Below are 23,299 nucleotides of genomic sequence, written 5' to 3' on the forward strand. Positions count from 1 at the left end.
GTGACCGCCCTGCTGCCGGCAGCGCCGGGCAGGGGTCACTGGGAGAGAGAAGCCCAGGAGAGGGGCCGGGTTGTGGGGAGCGGGTTGGGTCCTGCTGCTCGTGTTGATGTCCTCGCACTCCTCATCCGGGAGGGGGGTGAGCGATAGACCCGTGTGACCTGAGCAGGGTCTTGCAGCGGGGCTGCCGGCAGAACCGGGCTGCTTGTCCGCAAAAATACGTGCCCAAAACGCTGGCAAAAAGTAGGACTTGGAAGTTCGTTTTTATTGTTACTCAAATATTTTAACTGCTTTTAAGGAAAAGCCAGTTGCCCGTTTATTTTCATGTTTTTAATTTTTCATTTCAAAGCTCCTCGATATTTTTGAGCAAGCTCAAATAATGCACTAGGCTCATGTATAAAGCAGTTTGCTTTTTGTAGCTGTGTTTGCTTTCGCAGGGTGGTCTTCCAAGCAGAAGACAAACCTGATGGTTGGTGAAATATAGTCACTGCAGTGCTCAAGACTTGCAGTCTTGCTGTGTGTTTCTCATGCTCTAAGCAAAGATCTCTCAATGGATACGTAGTTCTCAGGAGCATGCAGCCACAGTTGGTGAAAAACATGTTTGAAAAAGATCTGTGGAGAGTAACTCGGTGTAAAACAGCAGGGCTCCCAACGTCATCTCAGTAATGTGGTTCTGAAGCTTTCCTTAGATTTTCCTGTTGCTTTTCAACAGCAACGTTTTGGGCTTAATGCTGGCAATTTATTGCTGGCAATTTATTAAGTGCAGAGTGACTGAAGTAATAATGTGGTGTCTGCTGACACTATTAGAATTTTCTCTTTTTTAGCCAAAGTGTGTGTGAGGGGGGAAAGTATTTCAAAATTATTTCAGATCTTTTGAAGTGTTCTGTTTTGAACCAAAATAAACATTTAATTGTAAGCTTTTTTTCTTTATTTTAGTAACTTAAAGGTCTGTCCTAAACAAAATAGTAGTTGTGAATTTAAAGATTTCAACATTTTATTTTAGAATGTTAAAGAGAACAATTATTTGAATTTTGTGATAGTTTTTCCAGAGAACTCAGCTGTGTCTGTGTTGCAGCAATATTCTGAGCAGCTCCCTGCTGTCCCTGGCTTCACACCCTTGTCTGCACCATGCCAGTTTTAGCTTCTTTGCAGTGATGTGGTAAACTAGGTAGAGAAGCTGATCCAGATGGGAAAAAAAACCCCAAAATAACTTTTTTTGCTTGTTACTGGGTCATCTTTGCTGTAGGATCCATTTCCTCGTAAGGCTGCAGAAATGCTTGGCTGCTGTATTGCAGGACACGGGGTAGGGGAATGTGATCCTTAGTCTAGTAGTACCACAGGTGTAAAACAGTTTGAAGACAAATGTGTGTCTATAATCTTTCTTTGGGCAGCTAGGAGTGATCTCTTTGTTGGGTCATTTTAAGAATTACAGTGAGTGTTCTATAGTTACTAACAAATGGAAGTATCAGATAGCAGTCAATTCAAACTCAGTCTGCTACCTAATGCAGGCATACTTTAAAAGTTTTAAGTTCCTAGATAAATTATAAGTTATTTGTGAAGGAAACAAAGTTACTTATGTGATTTTTGTGATGAAGAAACCATAAATAATCAAGAGTTCTAAGGAATGCCTTAGTCCTCAAAAATCAGAAGGTACATGTTTGACATGTACTTAACATACTCAGCTTGCACTCATGTAGGCCTAGAGAGTTGTAACCATTGGGGTTTTTTTGAAGTCTTAGAAAATTCAGCCTTGGACCCTAATTGTAATTTCAGGTTTTTAAAAATGTTTGTATTTTTTTAAATGTTGTATATCATCTAGCAAAATACAGAAACTCTTCAGTACAAGCAATGTGCTTTCTGCTGAGAAAGATGAATCCACCACTTCCAAAGACAGCACCACTCAAGTGGCATCAAAGAGCCAGGAGGGTACGGCAGAAACACCAAAGCAGAAGTTGTTAGACCTTATTGGTAATATGAAAGTAGAAGTGAGCTACAGGAGCAAACTCCAACAGTTAAAAACACGAGAGATGAAAAAGCAAGCCACAAACGAGCTGGAAGCCCCAGGGGGTGAAGGTAGTGTGCTTCGGAAAACTACAGAAGACACCCAGAGGTGAAGTATAACAAACTTCTCTCAGCCTGTTTTCTCTCTCTCTTTTTTTTTTTTTTCTCAGTTGTTTTTTTTCATTATATAGGTCAAAATCAAGTATCAAAACACCACTTCCAAGTATGGAAAAGAGGCTTGTAGGGGAATATAGTGTAGATGTAGATTGCCTCAAGTCACGGAGGGGTAAAAGATGGTGTGTGCTTTTTACAGTATGTTGCATTTTTCTGCACTAAGACCCTCAAAAGGCAGCATTAGCAGCTGCATGTTGGGAAGTTGTTTTAATGGAAGTGGGAAAATACTGTTCAGATAAAATGCAGTAAGGTTGGGGAATAAGAAAAAACAGCCAAAAATCTAAAACCAAAGCTAAGAAATGCATCCTGGTTGTTGAGACTCATGAGTGGCTTCCCACCACTTCATATTTATAATCTTGCAGGTCTGTGCTGCCTGTGGTCTTTGGCCACTTGAGTACAACAGCTTGTTGGTATCATTTAGCATCTGATAATTAGTGCAACATAAGGCAAGCCTCGCCTTCCCTTTGGCCACCTGCACCCCACTTAGGATAATGTGTAACTGTAACTTCTGGGTTACTAAGGCATAAAATGACAGTACAGAAATGATAATTTTAATGTATTAAGGCTTTTATTTTTTCATATTTGCATATCTCATGTCTCTTACAGAGGCAGGCCTTTAAATCCAGCACTGGTGGAGGCTGCTTCTGCAGTCGCATCTTCCTTACCACTCAACAAAAAACAGACAGAATCAGAACTACTTGCACAACTACGACGGCACGAAGAAACCACAGATAAACAGAAAAAGGGGGGAACTATTAACATCCGGTCTGTATATTGAATGTTATTCTCAGTAATCTTCCAAATTCTCCTTTTGCAATGTCATCTTGAAGGTGATTGGGTTCTGTGTTGGAAAGATGGCCCAAAAAGACACATTTGGACAGATTGTACTTGGAATGAATGAATAATGGGAACATCATTGGTTGGGTTATACCAAAATCCCTAAATTTTGTCATCCTCATTCTAAAATGGTTTTGCAGAGACAAAATGGTTTTCCTGACCAGGATCATTGCTTTCTTGGACAGACTAGCAAAATAACAGGTTTGGGGGTTGTTTGGTTTGGGTTTTTGTTGTTGTTGTGTTTTGTTTTTTTCTTTTTCCAATCTTCTGAAATTCTCACACAATGGATAGATTTGTAAATGTTTCAGACGCTCTGTCTGGGCTGGTGAATTTTCATGACAGCTCTGCAGAACTGAACTAAAGCAGCTCTATTTATAGCCCCACCCTTCCTTTCAAAACTTTCCAGTTGACCCAAGAAACTCATCTCTTGGCTTAATTCCTTTTCCAGTGCAGCTTTCAAACAGATGAGAAACATTTGTTTGGAAACTGGAACAGTTGCACATACTGCTCTTTTGGATGGTGGCTTAAGACAGATTTTTCGTTCCATTTTATTTCAGCTAGAATTCAGATAACTACTCAGAAAATAAGGCATTGAATTCAGGTGAAATGCTGAACTAAAAAGCAAATTGGGTCTTCAGCATGGAAGATAGATGTGTTTCTTCCTTTTTTTTTTTTTTTTTTTTAGTGTGTATAGTGTTTAAAAAAACATAAGGAGACTAAGGGCTATTTTATATTAAGTATATGCTCATTAAACTATTAATTATCAGTGAGGTTGTTCCATTTCTGCCCCTGGGGTTTTCAGAAGACCAGAGTACATGTACGTCTTAATGTCATAGGCTGTGGGTGGCCAACTGAAATGTAATTAGAACCTACTTCAGTTCCTTGTAAGGTGTTGGAGGACCATATTGATGCTGACTGACCTAGTGCAGTGGCTAAGCTCATGTGGGCCTGTGTCTGTTCCTCAAGGTATACATACTCTTCTCTAAATGTGGTTGGTCCGCCTACTGGCAAAAAGCGTTTGTGCTCATCATCACCCACTGCACTTTCTCTGAAGTGCTTGCCCAACTGTGGCTGTTGTGGAAGAAGGAAAGCATCTAAGAACCTTGTAATCTGAAAAAAAGACTTTTTTCTGTTGAAAAAGATTAAATTCTTCAGAAATTTAGAAGGTGAAGTCCCTGCAGTGCCATATATAGTTACATGATATGTTAAGATGTGCTATTACAGTATTTTATAACATGCTTGTGGATCAATCACTATGGTTAAAAAAATGCTCTTTCCTCAACCAAAACCTGCCTTTTTGGCAGGAATTTGGTAGGAATGTCAAAACTGCCTTGCTGTGATTAAGCTGGCAAGTTCTATTCCCTGAAGCAGCTTTGTGAGCTAATTGGCTTCTACCTGGGAATATGTTAATGTTTTTTATTATATAGTGAAAAGAATCATAGAATAGTTTGGGTTGCAAACCTTTAAAAGTCATCTAGTCCACCCCTCCCTGCAGTGAGCAGCAACATCTACTAGATCAGGTTTGCTAAGAGCCCTGTCCAGCCTGACCCTGGATGTTTCCAGGGATGGAGCATCTACCACCTCTCTGGGCAACCACTTCATTGTAAAAATGTATTTGTTATATCTGGTCTGAATCTATCCTCTTTCAGTTTAAAACCATTACCCCTTGTCCTGTCACAGCAGGCCCTGCTAAAAAGTGATTTCCCAGCTTTCTTATAAGCCCCCTTTGAGTACTGGAAGGCTGCTGGAAGGTCTCCCTACAGCCTTCTCTTCACCAGGCTGAACAGCCCCAACTCTCTCAGCCTGTCTTTGTAGCAGAGGTGCCCTCAGATCACCTTCGTGGTCCTTCTCTGGGCCGTCTCCAGCAGCTCCGTGTCTTTCCTGTGCTGAGGGCACCAGAACTGTACACAGTACTCTAGGTGTGGTCTCACCAGAGCAGAGTAGAGGGGCAGAATCACCTCCCTTGACCTGCTGGTCACACTTCTTTTGATGCAGTCCAGGACACGGTTGACCTGCTGGGCTGTGAATACACGTTACCAGCTCATGTCCTGTTTTTCATCCATCAGTTCCCCCAAGTCCTCTGCAGGGCTGCTCTCAAATCCTTCTTCCCCCAGCGTGTATTGATACTGGGGTTTGCATCAACCCCTCTGCAGGACCTTGAACTTGACTTTGTTGAACCTCATGAGGTTCATATGGGCCCACTTCTCAGGCTTGTTCAGGTCCCTCTGCACCCTTATCAACCACACCACTCAGCTGCTTCGTGTCATCTGCAAACTTGCTGAAGGTGCCCTCAATCCCACTGTCATTTATGAAAATATTGAAAGAAAAGGTTCAATTTTCTTCCTTAATGGTTAAACAACAGTTTTAATCTCTATCAGTTGGTGAGTTTTCTATAAAGACTAGCAAGTCTTGTTGATATTCATGACTGAAAATTTGATTAATAGTAACCTTTCACAGTTAGACTTTAGGATGAATTTGGTACTTCCTTCTGGCTTTCTGATTTCTGTTAAAGCTGTTTAAGTGTAGCAGAAGATATAAAAATGCTTTTAATCTATGAGAATGCAATTACTTTTATTAATACATGAATATTATGTATTGATTTTTATTTAATAACAAGTGACGATGGGCAGTTTAACTTTTTTTTTTCCATGAAGGTTTGGCGTTCAATATCCTGACACATTTTAAAAGCCACTCGATTGCTCCATTACTTAAAAATATTTTAAAATGAGAGACCTTCACATGTAGTAGAGCCATATGGTGCCGAGCTACAAAAAATTGGGATAGTGCTATTGAGATTTATGAGAGTATGAAGCAAATTGTGTGCTGTCAGGACTTTTTGGATTGTACTAATTGTTTTTTCCAGGATTGTGGCATGGCCTCCAGAGGTCACTGTTGCACGCTGTTTCTCACCGCCTTGTTTTGTAGACAGTGTGAGGACAGTGTGTTCACTAGGACGGGAAAATATTAATGATACAGGAATTTATTTTCCTCAGTGTGGGATGAAGTTTCACTCAGTGGAAATTACAGCAGCACTATGCCAAAATAGAATCGGCGGCGCTGCAAGTTGAAATTTTAGCTCCTGTTTTGGGTGAAGATGAAGTAATTCAGAACTTAGATCAAGGCTCCTTGGTTCTCTCTTTTTAGTGTTATGATTATTGTTTGATGATTAGGAAGGAGCGAGAATCTGTGCTTGTTACAAAAATTCTACCTCTTTCTATTTCTGTAAGGCAGAAGTATCTGTGAGCTTATTTTTTAACTCCTGTTGTGAGATGAGGTAACCTCATGTAATACCTAACCACGCTAAGTACGCTGGGGTTGGAGTATGAATTTGCAATCTGATGTTTTTAATTACAAAAATAATTAAGAACAACTTCATAGTTTTATTTTTAGTTAATACACGGGTACTTCTAGTGGTAGAGCGATGAGTGTAGCTGCCAGAAGTGTTTTCATACCAATGAGGGGTCACATTAGGACTTTCCTGTGAGGATATGATACCACTGGCTGCGTATTATGACGGCTTGGTACCACAGTCTGTCCAGACCTGCTGTGTAAAATCACAAATAAATCAAGCCTGGCTGTGAAAAGAGCTTCTCCAAGGAAGACTCATCCCCCTGTAGCATGAGAACACTCTAGCCTTATAGGTCACAGCCAAGCCAAGCAGCTGGGCTGGGCCGTGTGTGACTGACCTTAGGAATTATGTCCCCTTGACCCTGACAAATGTGTCAAGCCTCTGGCCTGCCACCAGCTCACTAGTTCCAACAGGCACTTCATAGAGTAATTTCTAGTGTGAGATACACAACTAATCTGAGAATGTTTTTTCTTTAAGATTAAAATGAAATTATATAGAACTTGTTTTCAGATGCCTTTCTTTCAGAGGAGGTACTTGAAGCTACTCTTGCTCAAAACCACATCTAAGACTGACAGAAAATCCTACTGTGTTGCTGTGGCAATTAGCTTTTACAATTTTCCAGAAGTATTTCTTTCTTGTTAATAAAATCTCTTTTGACTCAACCTACCAAAAACATAGTTTGAGCTTAATTAAGATTTTCATAGAAATGGATATGCAGTGCTTCTTACTTGGCCTGGTTCTGTTTTTTGATAACATATTTTTCTCTTAAAACTTGAGCGCTGCAATTTTGGGTGACTGTGTTACTGGAAGTGGTTGAGAGGAGAGGATAGCTGTGAGGAAGTTATCAGTTTGATCTTTACCTACCAACAGACTTTCCAGTTAAGGGCACTAATTGACAGAGGCAGAAAGTTGGTGTGTGTTGCCCTTTGCATTCAGAATGAGCTGCAAACCGCAGCGGAAGAGATCAGAGCATTTGTTCTTCACGTATGATTTTGACTACAGAATTATGAAGGAAGATGTGGTCTGTTAATGCTGTAATATGATTATGCAATGCAACAGATTGCAGTGGATCAGGAAAGGTGACCTACTTATTAGGGTGGCATGATTGACTCGTGTCAGCTGATGTGTAAAGGCAGGCTTCCTTTTGGTCTGCAGCAGCACAGCTCTGTCCTTGGGTGGTGATGGGTCCTGTCCAAAGAAGTGGTGATTTTTACCTGCCTATTTCAGCCTATTCCTTGTATCCAGAGAAATTCCTCATTTACTTCAGCAGAACATACCTAGTACACTGTGTATGCAGATATTAAAACTTTTTTTCTGTTAGTTGGAAACTGATTAATTTCAAAGAAAGCATGCATTGTAGATTTAGTATGTTTAAATAGCACTTTTCATTTCGTCTATACAGAATGTAACAACTGAGGTGGTTTGAAAAGTAAGAACTTGAATGTTTGATGTCACAAAAATGGGTACACTTTTGAGGAATCTGTAGATCTGTCTGGTTAGTACATGTGACAAACTTACTTGCTTTGTCTGTGTGTTGAGTTTTTACATTCATGTTTTTAATTTCAGCAACGTTCTTTCAGAAATGGCATTTAAAAGGCAGTCCCCAGCTGAGAGAGCTGTGAGGATATCCAATCGCGTTTCCTTGGAGCTGGATGAGGATGGTCAAAGAATCAAGCCTGGAAGATTGTCACCTCAGTCTTTTGAATCCAGAAGGTATTTTTGTTGTGTCGTCTCCCATCAGAAGGAGTGTGCAAAAAATTATACTAATGGATTGTATTTTAAATTTAGTCTTACATACCTAGCGTGATACTTCAGGGCTTAAAGAAATTATTTAAGTATTTTTGAAGAAAAGTGCAGGTATTAGTGCTGAAATAAACATCAGTAAGAACACACTAGTTAACCAGCTAATCAAATGATGTGCATCTTTTAATATAAAATTGAAAAAAGTTGGTGTTGAAATGTAATTGTGTTTGGCTTAAGTAGTTTAAATTATTCTCACTTTTGCATAATACAATTTTATATCACTGTATTTTGGGGAAATGGGACTTCAAAGCTTGTTTTCATCTAGTGGAAAACTAATAAATGTTTGATGTTTAGAAAAGTTTCACCCATTCTGTTGAGGTTTGAAAGAGATCTTGAAGTTTTTGATATTTTTACCACCTTGTTGCAGCTGATGAGTCATTTTGTGATTGATTTCTCTGTTATCTGTGACATTGTAATTGTCTATGAAATCGACTTTATAATTTACATGATGATTTTCAGGGTACTCCTTGAATTTATCTTGTGGCTGGTTTATGTGGCCAGTCTATTTCTTAGTGTATTAAGGAGTGCTCTTTAATTTTTGTTTTGCTCTTGTCAGCTCTGCTTTCTTTCCTGCAGTCTTGATTTTCCCATGGCACCTCATCATCACATTCCTTCCTAGTATATTCTTTCTCTAGCAGTTCTATTTTTAGTAAGATTAACTTCTCTATTCATTAATTTATTTTGGAAATTAATTCCCTTTACTTGTGTTCAGAGGGTGGAAGTTGAGGGAGTAATTTGTATTTAGATAGGTAATGCTGAGGACAGAATTTGGATAACTAAGGGAAAAAAAAAAGGATAAGTGTGTGGGTGAGGTGTACAATATTTTGCCCTTTTTGGCCAAGACATCTATTTCAGTTTATCATAAACAGAGAATTGTGATGTCCCATAAGGAAGAAATTGGAACATAGACATTGAGCCATGTAGATCATGCAAAAACCTCAAAGAAGTGGCTTAGAGCCAGTCACTGGAAGTACTTAACCTGCTTTAGGAAATGTTTGTGAGTAACTTCCTTGTTCTTGAACTAGCAAACTGTTAAGGTGCGTTAAGGAAGTATCTCTTGGGGATCTTCATTGTTAAAAGACCAGCAAGCAATGTTTTCTTTTCCCGGTGCAAAACCTGGAGAAAGTGCAAGAGTGCTTCTTGTTGTAGAAGTTAAAGCAAATAGGTTTCCAAGGTTCTATACCAAGCCCTTATTGACTTAAATATTCTGTCCTGGGATCTTCATTCAGCTATAAGTTGCTGATTCAAGAAGTGAGGGAACTTACTTCATTATCTGTTTCTGAATAGTTCTATAGATATTTTAAATCTGGGGATAATTATCAGACAGAGCTGATAGTCATATGAAAGTAATTTTGTTATTAGGCTGTGATTCTTGACTGGCTATGAGAAATGCTCTATTTAAGGTGTTGGATTAAAAGTTTTAAAAATGTTTGAAAGAACAGAAATCATATGATCTAGAAATAAAAATGGCAAAATCCAAGCGTGTACAGTGCATATTATTTTATATCTTTGCTAAGGTTTTAATTTACTAACATACTGCAAAATAAAGTGAATTTCACCTATATTTGCAAACAATAATGACTAAGTTTATGATATTTGAGAAACTGTGTTGCCCTCTTTCTGTGACAAAACCATACTTGGTATATAACTTCAGGAACAGTACCTTAAAATAGTTTTTAAAATCCCTGTAATGGGCAAGCTGTCTCCATTTTCAGTCCTAAGTTTCCTCCTGCATTCCTGAGAATCTAGTGAGTATACATATCTACTGACACTATGAAAATAATGGGTTAGGAGGACTATCAAAGTTTAAATCAAGTTAGTAAATTTCAATGGAATGAATGATGTTGCTTTATAATAATTTGAACTAATAATTTTTAAATAAATGTTCTTCCAAGTCATGCTTGTATCTTCAGCAAATGTTCTTGGGAGTTACACACAGATAGGAAAATACAATCCTAAATCAACATTCTTTTGAGGCTCTGTAATTGGATTTTTGTGCGCTGAAATAGATCCAGGGTAGTTACATCAGTAAAATCTAAAATGACAAGAGCAGGTTTGCAGATGTAGTTGTGGCTATCAGAAATCTGCAGTAAATCCAGCAAAATGAAATTTTAAGTTCAGGAAGGGCAAGTATTGCCAGTGCAACAGTCAATATGTAAGAACTATGAGAATTTCAGTGAAAACCTGGAAAATTGTATGATGAAAATAATAATTTGTTCTAAAGTTCAGTGTGTTCTACAGTAAAGGCATTGGTTTTTCTTTGTTTCCATTTATAAGAAAATTAATTTGGATTTCTTAAATATTTTTTTTTCTTTTAGTCTAGGCTTATAGTGAAGATAAACATGATTAAAAATAGATGGTCAGAATGAAATATTTTTATGTTCAGGAGAGAGAGTGTGAGGGTGTTGCAATTTGAAATATCACACAATTATGCTTTGGTTGTTTGCCATGTGGCAGAGAAGGTGGCTATGTTACCTTCCAAAAAAGCTATTTATGTCATAAAGCAGGAATTGTTTGATTTAGCTGTTGCCTTTTCTCTTCCTGAATTATGCAATATTTTTTACAGGGAGAAAACTGAAATCACCAGATTCATTTTTTTTCATTGCAGCTTTGTAAAATTGCTTGAGTACTGTGGTTTGATACTGTTTAGCTTAGTTTACTTTCCTAAATATTTCACTAAAAAAATATTTGCAAATATAATGTTTGATTTATGCCGGTCCTTTCACACAGAAATGTTTTGGGAAGCTCTGTTGCAGATGAATATTAATGTCATAAACACTTTCTCTACTTTAAAAGCTTGAGGATTTAGTGAGAGTCACTATCTCGTTTTTTTTTTTTTTTTTTCTCCAGAGATCCCTTAGTTCATGAGAATATTTTGTGCTTTTAAATTTGTTATCTGGCAATGTTGTAGAGTGTTGTGAAATACTGAATATCGTTTTTCTTTTTTGTTTATAGAAGTCTCAAAGTAGGAAAGAGGCTGAATATATTCACTAAGGCTTCTACAGAAACAGAAAACACACTGAGAACAGGTTAGTGGAAATTCAGTAATGAAACACCCAGTGAAAATAAGTTCTGAATTTTTAGAATAGCAAGAGGTTCACTGTTGTGAAGGATACTTGTGACCTGTTAATGTCCTGCCTTCAGACCTATAAAAAAATGAATACTTTAATGTAACTCTGATATTTAGTAAGCAAAACTTCCATGCAGTGTAATAGATTAATGTTTTCTGTACTGACCAGGACGTTCCATGACTGAACTTGAAGGGTAAAACTGGCTTTTTGTCACTAAGGCCAGTCTTCTGTGAGCGTAGAACAAACCTGGAGAATGGGTATCTTGGCTCCTGTAGCTTATTTGGTCAAGTTGTATATTTGCTGCATTCATTTGAAGTCAAAGCAGCAGAAGGCTATGATCCCAGGGAACAGGTGTGCTCTACAGGTGGTTAAGCATAAGCAGGGTAGAAGAAAACCAAGACCACATGTTTAATTGCTTTGTGGCCTTTAATGTTGTAGATGTAGCTTGAAAGATCCTGCAAATGGCTGACAAACACCACCTTGCTTTTAGGTACTGTAAAGCTCTTTATATATATTTAGTCATTGAAAGGTTTATCTGTATGTTGTTAGTAAAGATACTAAATAGAACTGATCCTGGTACAGACCCTTGAGGGACCCTTGTCAGTGATCTCCATCCAGACAGTGAGCTGTTGACCGCTGTTCTCTGAGTGCAACCATCCATCCAATTCCATATCCACCAAATATACATGCCAAAACTCATGTCAGATGAAACTAAAAACCAACAGCAGAGGAGGTGTGGGCCACCTCCATAGTCACTGCATGGCACAGCTCTGCAGGAGCAGCCTTAGTGCCACATGAAGGGGATAGTTTTCAGACGTGAAGACTTAGCTTTACTGCAGACTGAGTTTTAGCAAACAGTGTGTGAATAGAGGTGAGTAATTTAAATAACTCCCTCCCTTTTTCTGAACAATGAAACTGGGCATTGTTAGCACTGGTATTTGTTACACTGATTTCCCTGAGACCCTTTAGAAAAAAGACTATTCCAGTGTAGTGACAAAGAACTATTTATAAAGCCAGCAGCTTAGAGAATTATACATGTTTGTTTCTGTTTCAAGAGGAGGACACTTACATTTTGCCAGATTCCAGCTGAGTAGTTTTCCCTTTTTTTTTTTTTTCTCCAGTTGAAACTGCAGGGAGAAGTTAATTTGTCAACTTAATTTATTTAATATCATATAGTGCTATTTGCATATTTTCAAGCAGCATTCTGAATGCAGCCACCTCTGTGGTGGACTATGAAGGTTGCTAATTAGAATGGAATTAAATTTGCCTTTTTTTTTTTTTTTAAGACTGCCAGATTCCTTAAAATTGGTCCATTTTACATACGAAAAAAATTATTAGTACTTCAGAGTTCCTTTTCAGCTGTCTTGACAAATGTGATGTTCAAGTAAATGGTGTTTGAGTTGAATCAATGTTACTCAGGTAAAATGGTGAGATTAACCTTTTTTTTTTTTTTTCATGAGCACAATGCAGATACAAGGGCACATAGTAGTCACCCTTGATAAAAAGTTAAGATGCACTTTTTTAACAGAAAACTGAAATGTGCACAAATTGAATAAGTGGATTTGTAAATAGATATTAAGAAATAAGCTTCTTTCAGCTTTTTGTGTGAACTTGCCTTGTTTGATTCCAGGTAACCTTGAGGAAATCTACAGTGTATTTTAAGCCTTTTTATTTTGGCTTACTGACTAAGTCTGATGACAAAAAAAAATTTGTATTAATCTCAGGAAATACCAGTGTGATACTTGATACCTTGATTCATTTGCTTTCACTTTCTTGGTAATGGGATAAAATATTGTTTATACATGACAGAAGAGCAAGTTCTGTGTCATGTACTGAATATTTAATTTGAAATCCTAAATGTTAACTGTAAAGTAAATTAGCATCCTGAAAAAATTGCTCATAACTGTTAATGTGAACTATCAGTAACTGTTCACATATCAGTAATATTTTCTGTTTCACAGAGGTGAAAATATGTTTATTATCTTTACTGCAAGCCTGAAAAATTAATTTCTGCTCTATTCTATTAGAAAATTTATTAGTAGTGCATTATTAGAAGGTAGTTTGTAAGATATGGACAATAGTTTCATTCTGGTACTGTTTCTGCTGTTGTCTTTTGTCTATATTGTATTCCTGCCTCCAGCCCTTAAATCTAAGTAGGCAACTAGGGAATATAGAACGGGAAATTTCCCTGTTAAGTAAGAAATAATTGGAAAAAGTATCTTCTGCTTTAACACAAAAAATGAAAACCCTTTTCAGTATGTAAAAATCTGTTTTCCCTTTTGTTTTATCTTAGCGGAGGAGGAATGTATTTGTCTTTTTTTTTTTTTTTAATTCAGTTGACTTGTAAGTCATTGAGCCAAGGATGAAACTATATCTTAGTTTCTAATTCTTAACACTTACGAGTAGTAAAACAATAGGTGATTGGCCATGATTCACTTAGACAAACTCTAAAATTTGAATTCATATCAAGATCTCTGTTCCAAAGAGCTTAGGGTGAATTGGTAACTGAGGCAGACAAGAAAACACAGGGGAACACGATTTATGCCAGCTCATGAGACAGCAGCCCAAGGCACTCCCAGAGGTTCCTCCCTGTCCTGTGGTAACAGCTTGTTCCCTTCACTTCAGCAATGCAGTTCAGTCTGGGCTCATGACCAGTTCTCCTGGGTGGAGGGGCAGGAACTCCTTAACTCTGCTGCCATATGAGTGCACTTTGATTAAAAAATAAAATATAATAAAAAATACATGCATATGCGTCAGGAAAGATAGATCCCTAAAGGGACTGTTAGGCTTTTGGAGGAGAATAGAAAATCAGGATTTCTGAAGCTCAGGAGACCTCAGACACTTAACTAGTGCTGGGGAAGGAATTGCCATAATTTGCAGATGTAGTTATCTCCCTGAAGGGAAGTATAGTTGCGAAGTACCTGAAAGCAAGAATCTTGCTTATTTCCTGCAGCAGGCAAGTTCAGAGTTTGTCATATGTGCAATTCATGAAAGACAAAAAGGAAAAAACAATTGTGGAAAAATTAAATTCCTGCCCTGTGTGAAAGGCTTGAAAAGAAATTGTCCCCTAGGAGGTCAGAATACATTTTCACCAGACATTTGAGAATTTAGTGGACTTCCATTTCAGCAGAGAGTTCTCATTTGAGAAAGGTCATGCTGGCCTCTAAGGTAGAAACATTTGCACAGCTGAAAATGTTAATCCCCGTAAAGATTAATGTTGAAGGACTTAATCTTGGTTAGTGAGAAGTCTTTGGCATGCTGACAGATGTTTACAAAATTTCTTTTTCAGTATCTTCACCAACAATTTGGGATCTGGAATTGTCAAAGGAGATTGCAGCAGTAACTGCTCAGCCTCCCCGAAATGGTTTTGAGGAGATGATCCAGTGGACAAAAGAAGGAATACTGTGGGAGTTCCCAGTTGACAATGAAGTTGGTATGTGCACTGTTAACTTCAGTTATCTCTCTCTATTTATCTTTTTTTTTGAGAATTAGAGCATGTTACAAACTTTTGACTGTTTTAACATGGTGTTTTATCTGTGAGTCATGCATTTCATAGTAAACAAATACAACTTTCCAACTGTCCCAAATCAGAGATACTTCAGTTGAACTCCTTCTGGCACTCTTCAGGTGAAGTCCTGCAGGTGGTTTGGCTGATCTGAGGACTAGTTGCTGCTGCCAGGGAGGCAGAACTCCCTCCCTTTCTCAGCACTGATGCTTTCAACACAAAAAGGCCATTCAAGTCTGTTACATAATACTTTTTACTATGCAGTTTCTTTAAAGAAGCTTCTAGCAGAGGATAGGGAATCTTAAAACTGATGTGTGTGTGTTATAATGCTGATTCTGTTCTCTGGTGTAGCTGTCAGACCAAGTGGCTAGCTGGATCCTGGTCAGCTATCTGCCAGTTCCATATCTGCACTGGCTGAGTGTGGAACATTGGTTTGATCCCTTTGTTCTGTCTGTTTCATTAGAAAAACCAGTTGCAGTATTCACTCACTCTGGACATCTGTGTTAACTAGGCATCTTTGTGCACTGTATTTACTTTTATTGCCATTAAAAAAAAAACAACAAAAAAACAACTCTGTGAAGTTAAGCCAGCAAAGAGAGCGAGCAAATGTTAAGGCAGGGAAGAACTACTACAGAAAGCAAGTGTGGAGTTTAGGAATGGGGACTTCATAACTTCAGGGAGATCTTGGCTGCGTTTGTTGTTTTTTTTAAAAAGACTTTAAAGACATCAAACAGAACTACTTTAGAATGATTCAGCCACTGAAGGCAAAACAGGTTAGTATCTGAAGCTGGGAGTCTTTGAAAATCTGTCCTGTGCTGAGTTGCAAATTGCATAATGCGGTTCATTGTTCCTCACTGTTTATTCTCATCCCATTTTGGCAGTTTCTTCACAAAATTTAATCGCTGCTCCCAGAATTGATTTGTTCCATCATGTAGAAATCCAAGTATATTCTAGTCATGTTTTTGCAAGCTTGAAGCCACTGTGGCCCATGGTTTTTCTGTTGTTGTAATGTGGCTGGAACCCTGCTGTCTGGGGATGTAAGTGGTCCAGGCGTCTTTGGCGGCCGGTGGGTTTTCTGTTGCAGCAACGCGCCCGGAACTGTGCTGTCTGGGGTAGAGTGGGGAGTGGACAAAGAGTCTTTACATGTACTTCAACAAGAATCTTTATTGATTTGTCCACAAAGACTAGTCATGTGGAAAATTCCAGCGGAGTGTTCCAAAATCTATCACCTCTCAGGTTGAAATAGCCAGTCAGTAAATTCTGTCCTATCAAACTGCCAGACACAAGCTGTTAATCGGGTCAGGTATGTCAAAGCACAGTTAAAAGCTCAAGAACCTTACTCCAATTATTTCAACATACTGTACTTTCAGTGGCTCTGCAAAAGACACCCCTTTCTACTGTTAATTTTGCATTTTTCTAACAGTCATTTCCCTTAATAAGCAGACATTACCCCAGCTTGTCCTGTGTCAAGAAATGTGTGATTTTTCTTTTATGTCACCAGCATGTGGCTTTAAAAGCATACGTGTAATTAAATTTTCTAATTAGGAAGCAGGTATACTCAACTTCTAGCAGTGTGAGAGCCTTTAAAGTTTTAAATAAAAAAATAAATGAAACCACTTATAACTGTTTCTCTTGGCTCCAGAGCATTAGTGTGCTTTACCAAGGCACTGTGCTGTGCTTTAAGGCATCAGGGCAAGGCCATGATTTTTAAAATTTCTCTGGCCCTGAAGCAAACAGGGCTGGACGTACTAGCTTGCTGCAATGGCCAGTAGCAGCTTTCCTCTTGCTGCTGCATTGTTGCCTGCTCCTGCCCTTCCCTTCTCTGATGCAGCTGAAGTCACTGTCAGGCAGAACAGTGCCTGACTTTCTATCTCTCTCACCTCTGATTAATTTTTACCAGATTAGCAAACTGTTAGTATAGTTTGCATAGCATCGTTGTCACTCCTCCTCCGTTCTGCTTGCCTCTTCTAGTAGCTTTACTTCTGCTTCATTATTTGCTGTGACAAAAAGTTGGGAAAAACTTTTATTTCTGCTCCTTTTTTTAAACTATTTTTGTGCATTTACACCTTGATGACTTGCATCCTGAGGGGTGCAGTGGTTAGAAAGGGTAGTGCAGGTTATTGGTGCTACTTGCCATTAGCACCTTACTCTGAGGAGCAAATGCTTCTGGTGGGCCAGAGATTGTTATGGTAGAAGTAATAGGTTTAATGGAAGTCTCAGAAAATTAATGCTTCAGTTGCCCCTGATGGCTTCTGTAGGCAAAACTTTACCAAGTTCTGTTGTGGCTGTTTTGCTGAAGTGCTGTTTCCAGCAGAGAGGCATTGGATCAGCTCGCCAAGAGAGGTGGCAGATGTTACACAATCATTTTAGGTTGGGTTTGTTTTAGTAATTATGGGTCTGTTGTTGGGGCCTACTAACAGGGCATTTCTTATTCTAAAATTCCTAGAAACATAGAATGGTTTCAGTTGAAAGGGACCTTTAAGGAACATCTAGTCCACTGCCTTCTGCCATGGACAGGGACATCTTTCACTAGATCAGGTTGCTTGGTTGTCTCAGCAGATCAGGTTACTTGGTCCTCTTGATTTACTATGAGCATGTCAACAAGACTCCCTGTGAAGATGGACGTCTCCGTTTGGGATGTCATCTGTGAGGCAAAGTTCGTCATCTCTCAGGAAGGTTAGTGTTTTAGCTAGAAACATTCCTCAGACTTCCTGTTTCATGGTACATAGAGAACTGGAAATAAGATACTGAGAGTGGATGACTTCTTGCTTTGAGGTTGATAAAGAAAATACCGTTCTATAGATGCCCTCCATGCCTTTTAGTTCAAATTAGGTTTCTGAGAACAGTGCAAGAGAGGCTGAGGCACGGGCTTCCTCTTTCTGTGCAGTAGGAGTTATAGCTTAGGGGTGGGGGAGTCATGCAAGCATATCTCATCTAACCAGTACCCACCAGAGGTCTCAGCCTCTGATCCTTTGGGCAATTGTGGTCTCTTCTTGTGGTGCACTCTAACTTTTTTGAGGACTGAAGTATGTAGTCTGACTGAAATATTTGGACTTAACACTTCATCCCCAAACCATGTATCATGTATTTGGCAAATGAAAGATCAAAATACATGATGTAATAGTTCCTTCAGACCTGAATTTTTGTTTGAGACTAGAAATGGTTTCATTTTTTTCAAGTTAGAGATGAAACTTGTAAAAATTATTAATAAGACATGAGGTCTGCCAATACCCTCTATCGCCAAAAGAAGAGCATTCAAAAGGCCAGATTTGACTGGCAATATTATTTGGATTCTTTCAGTAGTGGCTTCATTTATTTTTTTTTGTGACCAACAGAAATATGGAAATCTGGAAAGGATGTTGGCTTGTGAAAGCAACCAGCAGCATCTAAGTACAGTGAGGTTCCACCTTCCCTTGGTGGGGAAAGTCGGTGTGAACGACATGGCTAACTGATCCTCTCTGAGCTTCTCTAAGTGAACACAGGCTTCCAAGCTCAGCCAAAATACAGCTTCTGAAGCTGACAGGACCTTTCTTCTTTTCCTTTTACCATAAAGGAAGAAGAAGGGAGCTTCTGAAGAAGGAAATGTACTTTCTTTTTCAAGGGCAAGGGAGATAGAGGTGACATGTAGCTGGCACTGACAGGCACTCTCATTATTTCTGGGGATATTCTGTGAGAAAACTAGATGTATTTCCCAGCTCCTTCAGGAATTGCAGTGTCTAAAGTTTAGACCAGGAAAGAAATAATGTGTACTTAATTAATAGGGTATACAAGCAGAGAGGCTTCTCCATCCCAGCGACACTTGTCTGAAATGGAAGAAGCTCTAACACAGGAGGAAGGCTAGGACTGAGATGACTTAATTAGGTCAGTTTTGGTACTCCTGATTTAATGTTGTCAAATAATATATCATATTCTAGCTGGTATAGAAAAACATCTACACTTAGGACTATGGTGTAGACTTCCCATTTTTGTCATCTGGAAATGTTCAAATGCAACATTTTTTTCTCTAATAACTTTTACTTACAATTGCACATGTTATTTACAAATCTGTTGCAGATTATGATCAAATAAGAAACATTCATATGTCTCTAACTGAAGATAAATCTTTCAATTGCAAATCATGGTTTGCCTTGGTTTTTTTAGCTCAGAATTAGGAACTGTGAAAGCAGCCTTTTTCTCTATGGAAGAATTTCTGTTCTGAACCTTTGTCTTACATACGCTAGTGTCATAGTATAAACAGCAGCAAAGGAAATCCTTAGGACAGAGAGCAAAAATTTACCATAGGATCTGAGCTGTGTTTGATCAGAAATTTGCAGTAATCCCTTGTCCTGTGTTCTTGTGGATACTTTTGAATCCATCATCTTTTGCACTGGTTGCAACTTAAAAGTAGCAGCTGATGAGATACTCAACATTTTTACATTGGCATACACTCACAGATTCCAGAGGTGTTGGAAAAAGTTTCTTTGTGCCTATTTTATAGCAGAAGGATGTTAAAACCATGACTTGCAATAAACATGCAAGTATCTTTTTAGCTGTTCAGTATTAGGTACTGTAGGAGGTTGCCTTGTTTGTTCAAGACTAGTTTGACTAGTCTAGACTATTCTTTTAATGCTCTGCAAAATTTAGGCAATTGGTTTTCTTGAAGAAATTTATTAGGCAAGTGTCCACAATTTAAAAGGTGGCACCCGTGATGTATCAAAGTTTTCATGTATTGAACAAACGGGTTTTTAAGATTGATTGATTTATTTATTCTTTTTTTCCTCCCATAGCACCAGCTTTCAGCAAGGCTACCAGCCCGCATGTTGGTTTAAATATTTGATATTCTTATAAATGAGAGCACAAAATGGAATTAATACAGTAGACAAGAGTATGATGTATGCTGACATGTTTTGTGTGAAGGGGTAAATTAATGTCTTAAAATTCTGCTGTTTCTTCCACTTCTCTGTTGCATGGCTTAACTGTGCAAAATAATTAAAAGGCACAGAACCATTAATGTTACTAATTTAAGATTTATTTGCAAGCTATATCCTTATTTACTTTGTTAAATTTGCTGTTATGTTACGATAATGGCTTTGTCATTTTTTTTTCCCCATTGTGTTAGGGATGGAGGATGATGCTGAATTTCATGAACATATCTTTCTGGAGAAACACCTTGAACCATTCCCCAAGCAAGGACCTATTCGCCACTTCATGGAATTAGTCATCTGTGGGCTTTCAAAAAACCCATACCTCAGTGTGAAGCAGAAGGTTGAACATATTGAGTGGTTTCAGAAGTATTTTGAGGAAAAGAAGGAACTTCTTCAAGAGATTTGAGACTTGGGAAGCTGCTTAACCTTGAAAGGAGGAATCATTACATCAAAATTGATGATTTCTTGCAATGTAAATGCTGTCAGTGCATTGTAATCATGTGACCTGCAAGTTGTATTTTAAATAATAAACTGAAAGGTCGTACTTCCATGTGTGTATGTCCATGTATATGTAGATATGTTTTAAAAACAAAACAATGAACCGCTGAGAAGTACAGCTTTTGTCTAATGTGCATTTAAAATTTAGTTGATCAAAATTGTTATCTTTTAAATTTGAAACTAATCCTTTGAGCATACAAAATATTATGTCTAATTCCACTTCCTCCACCCTTCACACTTGGTGTGTATCTAGACAGGTTTGTTCATCTTTCCCATTGTAGAAAGCTTGCAATGCTTTCATTTTTAAAAACTCCTGGTACAGCTCTGGTTTTGAAAAGCTATTACTGAGATAGTTCATTTTGCTAATTCATTGAATACAGTGGTATGTGGATGGTATTAATCCTTTCTGTCCTCCTTTCACTAATCATCTTTATAGGTTCATTTTTAAAAATTTTTGTGATTACTAAATCATTTGAATTGAAAGCTTATTAGTTCATCTGCTCTATGAAAGGCCATTGTATTCCTGAGATATGTGCACAGCATAATACTGGTGAGTTACATAAAATAATACCACCCATTCATTAATTCTGAAGCTTTTGACCAACTTCTCATCAGTATTTGTTCTTTAAAAATGGCTGTGGTTGTCAAGTAGTCCATATAGTCCTGTTTGATCAGAGCAAGCAGTTTTATTATTACTGCCATGTTTGGGGCTGAGGCCTTATCCTCCTGTAGCTACAGGGCAAGGAGGAGGACTTGATATTGCTGGCAAGGAGAGTTGTTACGTATTGATTGCTGTTGCATGATGCCACTGCTCTTTTCTGTCTAGTTCTCTGATGTTGGTGAAGTTGCTTCGTATTTTCTAGATGATCCTTATTCTAATTAAATGTGTATGGTCTCTTTGTCAAGCAATTGCAGTACATTTTACTTCAGTTACCTTTGTTAAATTTTCACCCAGAATCATTTGCCTGATCAGTTGTTCAGAATCCTGGGTTATGTCTCACTGCTTAACTTTCCAGAGCATGTCCAGTCTCACAAATTGTGTTCTTCCATGTTCTCTCACATTCACTCCATCCACTTTAGCAGCTATTGGCCCTATAAATGTGCTCCTGTCTTTTTCTCATATTTCCTTGTAATCAGTGCAGGAAAGAGGAAGTTGTGGAATGAAGGCACAACACTGGCTGCTTATGCAAACTGATCAGAATTAGAAGAAAGCAAATGAAAAATAAAGAGTTGGGCTTTTTCTATGGGTTAGAATATTGTTGCTGTGTTCTGCTCACCTGCAGTACATCAGTTTACCTGCCAGGTAAAGAGCAAGACTTCCTGGCTCCAAGGACAGCAAGGTTCAAATTCTACAGAAGTTTTCAGAGGCTTCATGGCTTTGGAATGGAGAGAGTTAGAATTGTATCCAAGTTTCTCAATTTAGTACTAGGATAGTTTAAATTTTTGTTTCAATAACCAGATACATTTTACTTCAAAAGTCTCCCAGTTCCAGCAGTCTGTGGTGCACAGCCTGCATCCTGCTGCAGCTCAAGTATTCTGAAACAAGGTTGAGTGACTTGGAATTCACTACAGAGTTTTAGAAATAGCTCCTCTGTGTATTTGCATCTAACCTGTGTTTTGATATGAAAGATGGGACACTCACAAGCTTGGCTCTTAGTGGAAGAGGTTTGAGAGCTTTTGTGTTGTGTGAGAATACTGGATTTCACAGCACTGGGAATGAGTTGGATGTTACTGTTTAAACAGATTCATTAGGAGGTCAGTACTTTGACAAGCTCCTAACAAGAGCTCTTAGTGCTTAGGATCTTTGGAAAGCTGTAGTAATTCCTACTTAGGTGCTTAAATATAGATTTGAGAGTTAATACTAGGCAACAAGATTTGAATAATCAGACCTAGCTGCACATACGTACAGATACTGCGAGTGCTCAGGGCACATGAAGAGAGGCCAAGAGGCTCTTTGTGTGGGGGGTTTTTCTTGGGTGCACGCTTCTTGGTAGTCCCAAAAGAGCAGGCTTGCAGGAATTAAAAGCATTTCTTATGGATTAGTCACTTAGAAGCATAAAAATTACCCCTTTTCTTTTGCAGTTCGACGCATAAAAGCTGTCTGCTGTTGTTGAGAGTGGAGCTAGTGCTGCAGGTAGTGATTCCTACACTGGAGTCTTTTGGGCTTACAATGACTGATTTCCCCCCCCCATTTTAACTGTCTAGATGACATGTGTAACTTAATAGACTCTCCATTGGGATCTCTCCAAGGCAAAATAGTGTTTGTTATGTCCTGTGGTCTTAGATTTTCTTCCTTAGGCATGAAGCAGAGATCTTGTTGACGTGCTGTTAATGCTGTACCTCAGTCACACCCACTGCATGGGCATCACATGGGATTTTTTACATGCATTGGAAAGTTGTCTGGCTTTGGCAGGGCTGGGGCAGTTGATGCAGCGTTGAGAAGAGGAAGAAGATGGAGCAGGCTGATCTGGAAGTGTAATTCCAGGGAATGGTGTCTTTGTACTATTTTTAGGTGTCAGTTTTTTCTCTGAGATGGCTACAGTGAGTAAGTAGCAGAAGTTAACCATCTTGTTGAGCGGAGATGGCTGAGCTACCACAAAGTTGCACACAAAGATGTAGAAACTCATTGTTAGCCAGGGTGGTAGCTGTTGATAGCACTGTCACTGATGGGTGTGGCTTCCCCAGATTGACAGCTACCTGGTGAAGTCCAGCTCCTTTTTGTCCAGTGAGGGAAGAAAGTGGAGAAGGGTCTATAGGGTTTGCAAAGGTGTAATGGAGAAGTTCAAGGTATAACATTTAGTACCTGTCTCTGTCCATATGACTTTATTTCTGCTTCCTAAGGGCCAATCTTGCCCTGTCCCACCAGTGACCAAACTGGTTATCAAAGTTAAGCACTTGCTCACAGCCAGTTTTGAATGCAGCTCCATGTCTCTCCCCCCTAGATGGACAGGTCAGAATGTGGATTGGAAGAAAAGAGCATTTTCAGTGATGATCCTCCCCCAAAGGGAAGAATAGGAGGGAGTACAGTCTCAATACAGGAAGTCTCAGTGGGATGTGCCAGTCCCTTGGCTTGTATACCAGCCCAAACCTTGCCTCTGGCATCTGATGGCACTCTCACATCTTCTCAAACCTATTTTACGTGAATGGCTTGCTATAAATC

The 23,299-nt window shown here is 38.7% G+C and overlaps 1 protein-coding gene across 1 annotated transcript; it reads left to right on the top strand.

Moving 5' to 3' along the window:
* The first annotated feature begins 1,913 nt into the window (after positions 1–1,913).
* On the top strand, positions 1,914–20,079 carry MRPS31 (mitochondrial ribosomal protein S31). Its single transcript, XM_009998323.1, has 6 exons — positions 1,914–2,107; positions 2,779–2,937; positions 7,925–8,071; positions 11,117–11,190; positions 14,522–14,665; positions 19,836–20,079. The coding sequence occupies exons 1-6, from the start codon at positions 1,971–1,973 to the stop codon at positions 20,045–20,047; spliced, it is 873 nt and encodes a 290-aa protein (XP_009996625.1). The 5' UTR covers positions 1,914–1,970; the 3' UTR covers positions 20,048–20,079.
* The last annotated feature ends 3,220 nt before the right edge of the window (positions 20,080–23,299 follow it).

The sequence above is a fragment of the Chaetura pelagica genome, unplaced genomic scaffold (genome assembly GCF_000747805.2).
Source record: "Chaetura pelagica isolate M959 unplaced genomic scaffold, ChaPel_1.0 scaffold105, whole genome shotgun sequence".
Classification (NCBI taxonomy): Eukaryota; Metazoa; Chordata; class Aves; order Apodiformes; family Apodidae; genus Chaetura; species Chaetura pelagica.